Source organism: Lipophrys pholis (genome assembly GCF_963383615.2).
Source record: "Lipophrys pholis genome assembly, chromosome: 8".
Taxonomy (NCBI): domain Eukaryota; kingdom Metazoa; phylum Chordata; class Actinopteri; order Blenniiformes; family Blenniidae; genus Lipophrys; species Lipophrys pholis.
Window position 1 is genome coordinate 15,962,716 of NC_137630.1, and position 13,401 is coordinate 15,976,116.

Consider the following 13,401-nt stretch of genomic DNA (forward strand, 5'->3'; position numbering starts at 1 on the left):
ATGGGATTTGATTGTGGGTGTGAATGTGCCTCTGTGTTTGCCCTGTCCTGATGGACTGGTGGCTTGTCAGTTGCCGAGGACAGATGGACTGAAATGGAATCTAAGTGTGTTCCTGTTCAGACCTTCCTATAAATACACCAGAAAAACAGTGACTTCAATAAGACAGCATTTTTTGCAGTGTTTACGTTAGGCAGCATGAAAAAACGCTCCATTGCACAAAAAGACTTCTCAGATCTACACTTGATATAAAAAGCCTTTCACGGTTTGTAATTCACACGACAAGCGGATCTACCTCAATCGCCCTCCATTGTGTGCTTGTTTTGCTGAGTCTCTGTTTTATAAGCCTGCATGAGGTAATCTCTTTCTCAACCCCCTGCTTTGAAATAAAAACCGCTTACATGATTGATGCTGAATGTCTACAATGCGATCAAAGCTGTTGTTGCAATGCATCAAATCCAAAGTAATTTCTAAAAGTGCTCGTACTATTCGTGGTGTACCTATTTGCGAGGGTAAACCGGCTCAAATGCAGTGGCATCATGTACTGTACAGAAAGAAAACTTGGTATAGTATTTCATTTTCCCCCTCTCCATTGTAAATCATTGCTACCAGCTGATATAATCTTTACTGCCCTTCACACGCGGCTCCAGTCAGCCTTGACAGATAAACAGAGCAAGCGGTCTTATTTTTCCATTTTCCCTTTTCTTCCTGTTTCGGTTTGAGATGAAAACTGTCATTGCCTCTACTGCGATTAAAATAAAATAACTCTACTTTTCTCTCCAGGAAAATGGTGGTATATAAGGCTTTTCTTTTTTTTTCGGTGAACTTCATTTATTCAGATTTTCAGCAAGGAAAGTCATCCAGAACAAATTTAAAGGATTAGTGGAAAAATCCCAGATCAAAGTGTTTGCTCAGAGAATCTCCTCCAGCATACTGATCTAAAGCAGAAGAGTAAGCAAGAAATGCTTCGACTGCCCTCAGAGGAACGCAAAGCTGATTAGTCAAAACGCAGAGCCTACCTGTGTGTGAGAGTTTCCGTCGGACGGTCAGCATCACTTGGCCATTGCGGGCGGCATTGGTCATCAGCTCCAGCACTTGTTTGTGGGATTTGCCCTTCACCGGCACGCCGTCTATACAAAGCAGCTCATCCCCTGCCCGCAAGCGTCCGTCCTTCTCAGCTGCACCGAGTGGCACGATGGCACCAATGTACACCTGTGGAAGCAAGCGGGTGTGGGAGAGTCGCTGATCTGAGCCAGACTGAGCATGTAGATCGGGTGGAATTATGGTAGATAGACCACACAAATCCCCCTCCGAGGACTCTCATGTGAAAACGCACTGAGATTTGCCGGATCTGTTTTGAAACCTAACTCCTTGTCATCCTAAAGCATTCAATTATCATCTAAGCACCTCAAATTTGGTGTCGAGCTGCTGATCTGTAGCACCTGAGGGTGAACTCTGGATGCGCAGGGCTGCTGCTTACCGGCTGATCTGGTCCCTCGCCTCCAAGCACTCTGAAGCCAAATCCTGACTCCTGGTTTCTTTTGATGTACACATCCAGGTCCTTTGTATTAGGAGCTGTAAACAGGATAAAAAACAAACTTTTTACCTGATTTTTTCTTCTTTTTTTTTTTTTTAAACATAGTGGTAAAGTAAGATGTGTATTATCTGTATTTTTGTATTATTGTCGAGTTGCTGTGACACATTAGCTGAGCTGTCAGCACAGTGTGGATCTGTAAGTTGGTATTTATTGAAAGAAAATTCTTGAACTAATGACAATGAGAAGAACTCATATAAAGTTTATTTAGGGCTGTGAATTCATCACCGCTTCTGTGGATACAAGCTAATGTCCCGGACACTTTTTATGTTACTCTCTGGCAGGGTTGTGTTAGTTTAGAATTGACGAGGGAAACGGGCGTTTAGTGAAACAACAACAGGAGGCAACAGGTTCCGGTAGCGCTAAATCTAATGCTAACACACAGATCAATTAACAATACAGAATAGTGTAGTTTTTGGTCCACAATGACAAAAGTAACAACCCCCACTGAAGCCTCTGGACTGTGTGTAATAAAAGAGTTGACTCACTAAGTAGAACAAAAAAAAAAGCAACTCTGAAGCTTTACCACCGTGTTCAGAAAATTCCAGTTACTTTATAAACTGACATTACCAACACTGGACATAAACCATCAAATGCATTGCTTATATGTTCATTTGGCATGTGAAACAACACAGAGGCTCTGAACAGCTTCACGTTTCAAAAAGACATAAATCATGACTAAAACATCACAACATTACACACACAATCCATCTTGAGCTGCTTCGACTCGGATATCGTTCCCAAAGATAAAGCTCTGGTACTTGATTCAACATATAGAGCTGAAGGAAGTGAATTATATATGTTTTCCAGTGAGGAATGGTTCATGTTTCATTTAAAATTCATCGTCTGGATGGTTTTTAAAGCTGGCCATTGCTTTTAGGATGTTAGGATTCATTCAGTCTCTTGTGAGTTTAACATCAGTATGTCTTGAGGTTTGAGTAACTTGTAAGAAGCATCACTATTTCCCCTTGTTAGAAAGATAAGTTTTAATCAGACATGTTTGCAGACACAATTCTATTGTTTAAAAAAAAAATGTATATATTTTTTAACTTCTTCTTTACTTTCTAGTTGTGTGGACTTACGCTTGCTTTCCAACATGGCCCGGGACTTGAGGTAGAGCTCCGATGCATCTGGTTTGGGTGAAGACGAACGCAGAGTGTTGTTGCCGAAAGGAAGCGGGTTGTGGGGCACCTCTGGCTGACTGAGGGTCTCTGTGCTGTTGATCATCTCCTGTCGGTGTTGTTGTTGTTGCTGCTGCTGCTGCTGCTGCTGTATTATGGGCTGAGAGGACGGGTGGGACACTTGCTGGGGAACAGGATGAGGTGCTTGGTGCGGAGTTGGCTGGGACACAGCATGCGACATGGGAGCTGTGCACTGCAATACAGACGTCAGAGTAGTGACAAGCCACAAGATCAGTTATGACCTCAGAAAGATGCTCATAATAAGTAAGACTCACACAAAACAATCTTCTTTTTTTTTACTTGCTGATAATAAATTCACACTCATTTCTTATTCATCATTAGAGCTGGTATTAGAAGACTTTTGCTGTAATTTTTAACTAGTGCATCCATATACAATGAACGTCTTCAGCCATTGAAACAGGATGAGTAATCCTGTTGCTGCCTCAGCTCCCCGCTATTTTAGGAGTGCAGCATGGAGGAGCAGCACGAAAACAAGCTGTTGAACATGGCATATCATCTTAAACACCCATTCGCTGAGGGATGTTAAGTTGCTGTTTGCCAGGAGCCAGCATATTTACCCACATGCAGTTCCAGAAATAACAGCCTGGTTAATGTGGGCTCTCTGAATAATGGAGCCAAAAGTTAAAACCTTCGTGTTCAATAATTCAGAAGCAGTACATGCTGTTTACGTCACCATACAAATACACTGGAAATAAAAAAATAATAATAATATTCTCAACTTACAGGTTTCAGTGATTTGACAGGAGAAGTCTGGCCTGTGAGCAGAGAGGCAGAAGAGCAGAGTAAAGTCAGATCACTGGGAAGACAGAAACATTAATTTGATATCATACACACGAACGTACTTTGTGTTTTCCTTCCCTGTGGTGACCTTCAGAGTTAGAACTAGTTCCACTCCCGCCTCTTATGTGGACTTGGCACGTTCTTCTCTACTTAGTCACTTAGAAAGAGGATTGTAACATTTTTTTTTATTTTTATTTTTTTATACCTTGTCCTGCTTTTCTCTCAAAGTCAGTCAGAGTGTAATTCTACCAGTAGGGGGCAGTAGTTTCAAGTACAGTAGCACCATTTTTTTAACGTGTAAATGCAGGATGGGTGACACTGAAATGACCATAAGCCATGGGAAAACCTGCACTCCACTGGGATAAACCTGCCAGCTGTTTGCTACATTATGGATATGAGAGCGAGAGCGAGAGAGAGAGCGAGAGAGAGAGAGAGTGTTTAAACACTACTCTGGAGCTTATCTTATTTTAAAATGCAGCAAATGAACTAAAATGATGCTTTAAATCTTTTATCAGGAGAGTGACCATATTTGGTAAAGTCTTCATTTCTTCCTGTTTCTTCAAAAACGTTGAAAGTAAATTAATACATTTTTGAAAAAACACATGCCAAACACTGAGAAAAGTGATGCTCTAATGTTTTGCACTTGTTTGGGTGAAGCATTTCTTCCTCTCAGTAAATTCATGCGTTCAATTATGACAATTAGAATAAAACAGAAAGTGAGAATAAAGACAATAAAATATAGACAAAACTATGCAATGCCCTGTGCCCAAGAAACTGTGGCAAGTGATTTTTAACAATATGGGTCTTATTGGAGTTACTTTTTTTCATATATTACATTATTTAGAAAAATGACAGTATTCAATCATGTGTCAACATACATTTACATAAATCCATAGAATACATTATTCATTTTGGGGGGTTTTCTGGACGGGGTATGGTAAACATTTATCAGATTCTTGTCAGTTTGATGCTTATTAACTCATAATAATCCAAAGGAATGGCACATCATTTACACCATCACTCTGAGACTGAAATTTTCAATTTCCAAGTATTGCTCTAAGTGTCTCATAACCACTTAAAAAAAAGCGTTTCATTGTTATTTTTCTAAAGTTAATAATATGATTAATTTTCTGAGAGTATTTCCCTATTGACAGCCCATGACTATCATATTTTAAACCGAGTGTAGTGTGTGTGTCCTATGGGGAAAGGAACTTCGTCTCATTTTCACATCGAAATCCAACGCAGGGAGCAGGGCCAAATAATTTCCTGTTTCATTTCTCTCTGCGGCTGTCATCAGAGGGGAGTTCTAGCCACTGGCTGGGAGTAAAGCCCAACCTAATCCCAGTTTATAGGCGACCTCAGGGAAGCCCTGCAGCGTTGCTCCTTTTAGTCCTGGAAAGCTGTGATCTCTTGCTCTTTTAAAAAAAAAAAAAGAAAGACAACAACAAGCCAACATATGCACATATGCCATTAAAAAATGCATATGAAGTTGGCAGCACACATGCATGCTAACACACACACACACTCGTATGTTCACTCAACAAGCCCCTGGAGCTCAGAGCACAACCCAGCTGAGCACATCTGATATGTGGGGAGCAACACTGATCTCTCAAATCTCGGCGATTGCACTGCAGCGAAGGCAAAAAAGGAACAAATCTGGGAAAGCATGTAGTAAGAAGAAAGGCAATGATTATCCACCATGCCGCTGCCTCTACTGCAACCCCTCCTTGTGCTTTCTCTCTAGGCAGAGTGAATCACCAAAACTGCCACCTCTTTACACCTTCCCAGCACAGCTCGCCATGTGACTAAGCACGACTTCCTCCCTGTTTGGGAAGATGCATGGCGAATGATGCAGAGTTGCTGGGGGCCGGAGCGTGAAATTGCTTTATTTAACACTGGGAGAGTCCGTGTGTCCGAGAAACGCTTCCAGAACACCACAGTCCATCCTGTCATTTATGAATTACAACACTATGCATGCTACATTCACATATCGGCTCTTTTACAGCTGTTAAGAGTGATCAAACAACGTGGCTGTGTGTCACTTTCTCCTGGAGGAAAGAAAACTGGCGATACGGGGTCTGTTGTTTGACTTATGGCTTTACGACGAGCAAAACTGAAACAGAGAGCGACAACAGGTGACACAAAGCCGTGTGGGGATTAAAATGATTTTAGATGCGTGGGACTAAACCACCACAGTATCTCCGGGCACTAACACCTGTTTGTTGTTTGAACAGCAACCCAAAAAGATTAAAATAGACCGCAGCGATTTAACAACAGAGATGTCACAGTGGCCGCGCTGCAACTTAGAAAGATGATTTCACTGTTGCCAGTTTATCTACAGGAACAGTGCACACTCTCAGCAGTGTGAACTATTTTGTTTTTCTACTGACTCACCTCCTCGAAGCACCAGAACGTTGACTTCACTGCCCACGGGTAAGTCTTTGAGGATGTCCACCACTTGCGAGTGGGTCAGCGTTTGGACGTTCTGTCTGTTGATCTCCTTGATCACGTCGCCCTTCAACAAGCCGCGGCACCACTGGGCATCCAGGATCATCTTCACTTTTTGCCCCAAGGGGCAATCTGCAATAGCAAAGCCAAAACCCCCGGGGCCTTTCATCAAGGGCACGCTCACCAACTCTGGCTGCAGGAGAGTGGATTCAGGCGCTTCCTGGTTGTGGGAGTGGTGGTGGTGGTGCTGGTGGGAATGAGAATGGTGGTGGTGGCGTCCTCCGTTGGTCATAGGCGGCACTGAAGCCGTCTGCCGGGAAAGGGTCCCGCCGTCCGGGACTACGTAATGGGGGTCTTGTGGCGTGGAAGTAGAGGGCGAGGGGGAAGTGTCCTTGGAAGTGCAAAGACCGCCTGATGCCTCCTCACTGCTGCTGGAGTCTTCGGGGAGCGGGTAGCCGCGGCACAGGACCAGGTCCACATACTGGTTGACTGGGATGGATTGGAACATCTGGACAACGTCAGCGTGAGTCTTCCCCAGCACACATGCGCCGTTGATATCCACAATCACGTCACCTGAAAGGCAAATTAGATTTGAAACCACTTGATAAGGACAGAGTGGAAATGTTGAAGTGATCCATTATACTATATTTAGCTGCTACATGTGGAGCTGTTGAAGCATTGAATTGTGAATGGACTTGACATGCTTTTTCACAATTTCTGCAGTCTAAGAACAGTGTTAGCGACATTGACACAACAGTAGTGGCAGCTTCTCGTCCAATCAGAGCAATTTAGTTCAGTATCTTGTCAAAGGACACTTCCACACGTGGACAGGGAAAGATGTGGGATCGGACCACCAACCTAAAGAGTAGAGGATGACCAGCTTTGCCACTTGAGTCATACCCAACCCAATAACATCAGTAGATCGCCATTTTTCTTTTATGTTGCAGGTTTTCACAACTCAATAGGGACAATATATTAAAAAATGTCAATTTAGGTTTACTTATCTCATTTACATTGTTTGATAGTATATTTGTGGATCACTGCCAAATTGGCATATATATACATTTTCCCTCAGATGTCAGACACTATTATTTTTTTTTCTGTTTTCGAAAGAATGCCACTTGCTGACGGTTTTTGCCAGTAATATTTCAAAAAGTTTCTTCAAACACATCAAACTCAATACGATCCCAAATATGTTTTTCTATTCAGAATCTTGCTATCAACTAAAGTTTACTAATGTTTATAGAATACAAGACGCACTTATGACTCATTGTAGTGAGGAAACTATGAAAGCAGACTGCCCAAGAAGATTCTGTATTTCTGTCCAACCTCTTGGACGACTGGAGGATAGGAACGGACAGTGTGAGGGAACATGAAAAAGAATAAGATCGTTGAGATGCTGTTTTCTTTTCGTCCTTTCATCTCCCCGCAAGGGGGGTAGACTCTCATCACCCCTGGCCAGGCCAAGAAACGGAGGCCTGGATAACCAGCCGAATTGCTGACTCGCGAGCTGGCGAAAAGCCCAGAGGAGGATCCAGCCCACCTACACAATCAATACTCTCCCCGCAGCCGAGGTTTCACTCTTGAAAATTAGCTCTACATACCATATGTGCTGCCTCCTCAGACAGAATACGCATTGTTCTAATGACTTATCCAAAGCCTACGCGTCTAAAAAGGTTCGTGAAATATCAGAAAGTTGAAACAAGCTTTGGCACAAATAAATGCTGCCGCAGTCGGAAAATCTTCGGCAGAGTTGTTATAGTCTCCTATTTGCTATTAAAACCTGGTAAAATTAATCACAGTCCTGGTAAAGTCAATTACCCTCCTTCTCCAGGGAAATAAGACACTGAGAATAATTACTCTCCGTTCTACTTACATGCTGATTCTCACCACCTGCACTGGTTAGACAATCAATAATACAGTAACGTTAATCATAAGGCACTTGGCATTAATCACAGCATGCTGGTGGTTGTAGTATTCATTGGAGCTGTTTCACTGAGCCATTTACACGAGGGTTTTCATTTAGTATATGCAGCACACGTGTTTCCATGTCGGACTACTGTACTCAATATGCACATTCTCCAGATAAGCAGCCTCGTCACCCTCCAGCCATAAAATGACAAGTATATAGGCCAATTAAATGCCTAATATATGGATGCTTATAAAAATCTGAGTGTCACCCATAAAGTGAACACGCGCATTATTGACGGGTCTCCTATTTTTAGATCCGCCCCTCTAAATACAGCTAATAAACATTTGTCTTTCCTTGATTAAGCAAAGTGACTTTGAAAATGAGGTGCCCGGTCTGTGTGTTTTTCCGCTGAATGTGCTCGCGTGTACCCAGGGTACACAAACTGCATTATGTGCCAAACGTATGCCGATGCCAAGCTCGAATGTCACAAGGTGAATACTCCGGTCCGCATGTAAACCGTGCAATGTGACACCGGATTATGTTTAGTTTTTTTTTTTTACAAGTAACAACAAGCTGACTTGTCTATGATTTCTCTTTCCGGCAGTTTCGCCTGTTAAAACTCAACATTATGGTACAATGCTTCCCCTCTAAGTGCTAAAGCAACATGCTTGTCAGATACAGGAGTGCCCATTTATACATTTTATGACTGAGGGGGGAAAGTTACCTGAGGCAATTTTGTTGTCGTGAGCAGCGGGCCCATCTGGAAGGACGTTTTTGACCTGAAGGAACTCATCGGGTCGGTCTCCTCCGATGATGGTGAACCCAAAGCCCTGGGGGCTTTTTCTGAGTGCAGTCTGCAGAATGGATCCCTGCAGCTGAGACGGATCTCTGGTGAAGCCCCGCACTCCCTTCGCAGGCTCCTCTGCTGAAGATGGCGCGGAAAAGGAGACGAGAAATAAGTTATTGGGAAAACGTTGTTTTCCTTGCTGAAGAGCTCCACGATGGTGTAGTGGTTTAGCTTTACTATAGCTATACAAGTTTGCATACTGCCAGTTATTGGACACTTGCCATGATTTTAACATCTTATTTTAAGACATGATAGATCATTTGACTTGTCTTTTCTTAAAAGTTATTTATATATTTTCAGTCCATGATTTTACAGTAAAATCTTAAATCTCGATTTAAAAATCTTATGTCAAGAGATCTTATCCAGTAAAATTTACTTGCTCCATGGACAAGTCATTTCACTAGTTTTAAGTAATTTTCTTTGTGAATATGGTGTTTATATCTTATATTTGAGCTACCCTTTTTGTAGTGTATTATAATAAGTTTGCATGTTCTTCTTGTATATGCTTGTGTTTGCTGATGCGTGCCTTTCACTCGTTGTTAGCAGGCCTCAGCTTCCAGTTGGATAAAGAGGGTACAGATCAGGGGGTGTCAAACAAGCAGCTTGCAGGCCAAAATAATCCAGTCAAAGAATTACATTTGTCCCAAAAGGATGACCTTTATTGTAAAGTGTAAAAAATGATGTATTGTAATGAAGTTCTAATTAAATCACTGGTCTAACCCGCCTGAATGTGGCTCTTAAATTAAAGTGCGTTTGACATCTTTGGGCTGGTATAGATGATTTATGGACTAAATATTCTGTCTACAAACCAGTTAATAACTGCTGTTTACATGATTGAACAGATTACACAGTAGGCTGTTTAACAATAAACATTAGGGTATCAAACTTTTTTTTTTTATATATATATATATATATTAAATGAGAAGCAACATTTTTAAAGTTCACAGCTTTATTGACTGGGATTGTTTTTTTTGTTTTTTTTTTTATGAGGGACTGAATCGTGTGCCTATATGTGAAAATGAGCCGAGGATATGAAGAAAAACTGAACTGCTTGCTCATAAATTACCATCTGTCTCCATCATAACAACATTCACTGAGTGGCATCGTGTCTGACAGCACATCACTCACTGCTCGTAATTACATGAACGCTCTTAGAAACGCGCAAGAAGTGAGGGCAAACTCAAACAAATCACACACATGCACAGACGCTGACGCATAGATATAAGCGCGCACGCACAAACCAAATCTGTAACTGTTTTTTTTTTTTGGGGGGGGGGGGGGGTAAAAATGTCTATACCAATTCTCTTCACTGCAGTGATAAATCCAACCTCAAATGCACTTGACATTTTCCAGGTAAACTTTTCATTGCGAATGTTCTTTGTGGTGCCTGCAGGATGTGTAAATGGGGCAACTTTATAGAAGACAGAAATGGAATTATATTAGACTGTGCGTGCGTGAGTAAGAGAGCAAGATAAGAATGATGAGACGGAAAGAGACAGAAAGAAACAGAGTTGGCCTTGAACGGGGAGGGGGGGGGAAATTCTAACTAAATCCTAGCACTGCCCCTTCCCTGTGGTGTGAGCCTACGAGATTGTGAGTTATATGCTGGGCTTCTTCTCTGGCAGTTCCCACACTGATAGATGGTGGGACATCAATCTCATTAGGGAGAGCATGGATATACCCCCCCCAACCCCCCCCCCCCCCCCCCTCTCCTGCTCCTCCTCCTCCTCCTCTTCCTGCCTCCTACTCTACTCTAAATGTGTCATGGGATTGTGTTTTGCATAATTGCATTGCAATTGGCAGATGAACGTGACCAATCTGTAGGGGAAAAAAACCCAACAAACCAAAAAAATAAAAAAAAATCATGATCATGCCAAGTATGATTAACATTGCATTCCAGTGTTGCAACATATTTTCAAGAACACAAATTACTGTTGTGCAGGCAGGTGTAAAAGGCAGTATTCCTCATGGCAATTCAAAGCATGACCATGTGTTGTAATTATGTTGTTTGGCAGATGCCGGCCCCTCAATACACCAAATTATTTTCAAGAGATTGTTAACATAGCCTCTTGCATGATCGCCATGAAAACAACATTGACAGAATTGTGAAGAAAGCCCGGTGAGTGGAGCGAGGAGGGGGCTATACGCACGAAAGCCATGTTTACATGGTCTTGATTAAGCTGTGGGCCACAAAGGGACAGTCTGTTTTCTCAGGGGTGAAGTGATTATATGAAATGTCTGACAGGATTGTCAGTGCTGTAATTATGGCTGAGCAGAGTGCTGCGCTCTGCTTCTGTGCTCTGCGGCATTGTCTGGGAGGTCAGGCTAGCCAGCCTTGTCAAAACAGTGTTTAGAAGCCACCTCACGCACGTCCGCACACTTGCGCAAGACCACTGGCCATTAATTCTCATTAACAAGGGTGGGAAGGTGCCGAATGGGCACATGGGGAGGCAGTGGAAGCTGGAGGCGGTGGTACACGGAGGCAATATCATCCGCAGACTGCAGAGGCTCAGCTGTGGGAGGTGGGCTCGGCGTGCAACAGAGTGAGGCAGACAGTTCTGTCCAACGGGTGTCTGAAACACGGAGGCCACTTTGAATACTAATGTGCTTGTGCTTTTCGTATGCACACATGGAACGGTTTAATAATTCCGACTCATTTTATGACAACACGGGGAAGCCGCTTCTAAGGTCTTTGCATCTATTGAGGAGTCGGCGATTAGACCCGTCAAGTGGCAGCATTCACCACAGGTGGCAGATGATGCAGAGATGACCCAGCGGAGATGCAATTTATGATCATAAGTCACTTTCAACTCAGTCACCTCCTTCTCCTTTGCCGTCTCCCGACTCTCAGTCCCTTCCTGTGTTCTAAAGAGATCTTCTAACTGCAGTGAGTGACTGGGGCAAAAGCATTTTCAAAGAGACCTCAGCGCCCTCCCCTATTTCATATCTACTTGTCAAAATGAATTCTGCCGCCCAGTGAAGCGCTGTTCCATTATTCAAATTGAATATCGTTGCTTCAGAGGCTACGGGCTGTTTATCAGAAGCCTGTCACCTATTAGAGCATCTTCCAGACAGACATCTGAGCATGAAGGAGATGATAAAACGTGGCCCGGTGTTTGGCTAACACAGCTAATGCACTACCACAGAGTATTTTTGTCTCCACTGAACAAAAAGTAAAACTATAAAACTGGAACATGCATCTTAACAACACTGTCAGCCACACCGCATCTCGGAGGGGATGCAAAATGTACTGGCTTTAGGTATGGCGAGTTCTATTGTTGAAAGCAATGATTGCTACTTTAACTATGACGAATATTCCTTTTTTATATTAAAGAAACCATTCTTTTTAAATCAAAAGTTGGTCAATTAAGGGACCGTATGCAGGATGGCTAATTAATCCCAGCAGTGCATTGCTGGAACAGATTACCTTCTCTGTAACGTAATACCAGCAACGAGAAGAGAAACCTAACAAAACTAACGAGAGTGTAATCATGCTCGGGCCTTTGTAAGACTGTAAGACTGTAAATATTCTGTGTTTAAAGCTGGTCAGATAACATTTAGTAATTAGTACTAACTACAAAGTATAGATCAGTCCACTGGGACTCTCGCTTGTTTTGCAGGCTTTTAATCATGAGCCAAAATCAGGGAGGAATCGACATTTTCAACTTGATGGTGGTGAGATAAATGGCCTAGCAAAGGTTTTCAAAGTTCGTCTAAAAGACGACGCGTTTAATTGTTTTGAAAACATTGTCCATCGGGATTTTTACCCAAAGGACAAGACAACAACACTTAAAAAAAAGATGTATTAAAACAACAATGTGCGCTTTATCCCTCTAAATGGATCATCTCTAAAAACCCTGAATACTAAAAAGATTTAATCATATGCCACTTAGTGCTTTTATCTTCCCTCAAAGGAGCAAATCTACAGAAAATCATCTTGTTTCTATTGCACTTATGATCGGTCGCAATTAACTTTCCAAACTTTCAGACTAATGACATTTAGGAATTTTCAATTTAGTTTGTGCCGCTCATTTGTGTGAGTGTGACGGCTGCCACGTGAACCCCAATTCTCCCCAACAAAGTGTGTGCTTGATCAGATTAATTCTTACTCCCGTACTCGAGCGGTCTGCTGAGGAAAAATACCACCAGAATAATCCCACGAGCACATCTCACCTTGATAGAGATCATTGTTGTGGAAGCAAACATGATATATGTCATGAAAACATGCAAAATGTGTGCTGATACAACTCACAAACAAACAGATAAAATCATGAACACAATCTCAATGTGAATAATTGAAAACTATTAAACCATTTTATCCAACTTCACATTTATCCACAATTCACAAAGCAACTGGATTTCTCCTAAAAAGAACCCACGTATGCTCAGGGGGAATATGCAAAATAAAAGAAAAAAAAATCCCAAGTCTAGAATTGGACTGTTATATTCTTGCTGTGAGACATCACTGGCTGAATTTTGTGCAAGAAAAATATAAAACTCTCATCCCAACACTCATGTGTCACTCTTCTAAAAACGTATTTACATAATTGAACAAACTGATGATTTGATGATTCGGGAAATCTACCAACTCTTCTGAAAGTTATTCTCTCTTTGCACCCTG

At 42.2% G+C, this 13,401-nt stretch overlaps 1 protein-coding gene across 1 annotated transcript in view; it reads right to left on the reverse strand.

The window, feature by feature from the left end:
* The window catches only part of magi3a (membrane associated guanylate kinase, WW and PDZ domain containing 3a), a 122,507-nt gene that overhangs the window by 9,325 nt on the left and 99,781 nt on the right, over window positions 1-13,401 (reverse strand). The window contains exons 9-14 of the mRNA XM_080469128.1: window positions 8,658-8,858; window positions 5,968-6,594; window positions 3,517-3,548; window positions 2,674-2,965; window positions 1,478-1,572; window positions 1,017-1,209 (exon numbers count right to left, since the gene is read on the reverse strand). Of these exons, the coding sequence (XP_080325254.1) occupies window positions 1,017-1,209; window positions 1,478-1,572; window positions 2,674-2,965; window positions 3,517-3,548; window positions 5,968-6,594; window positions 8,658-8,858 (1,440 nt within the window). The remainder of the gene's footprint in view (window positions 1-1,016; window positions 1,210-1,477; window positions 1,573-2,673; window positions 2,966-3,516; window positions 3,549-5,967; window positions 6,595-8,657; window positions 8,859-13,401) is intronic.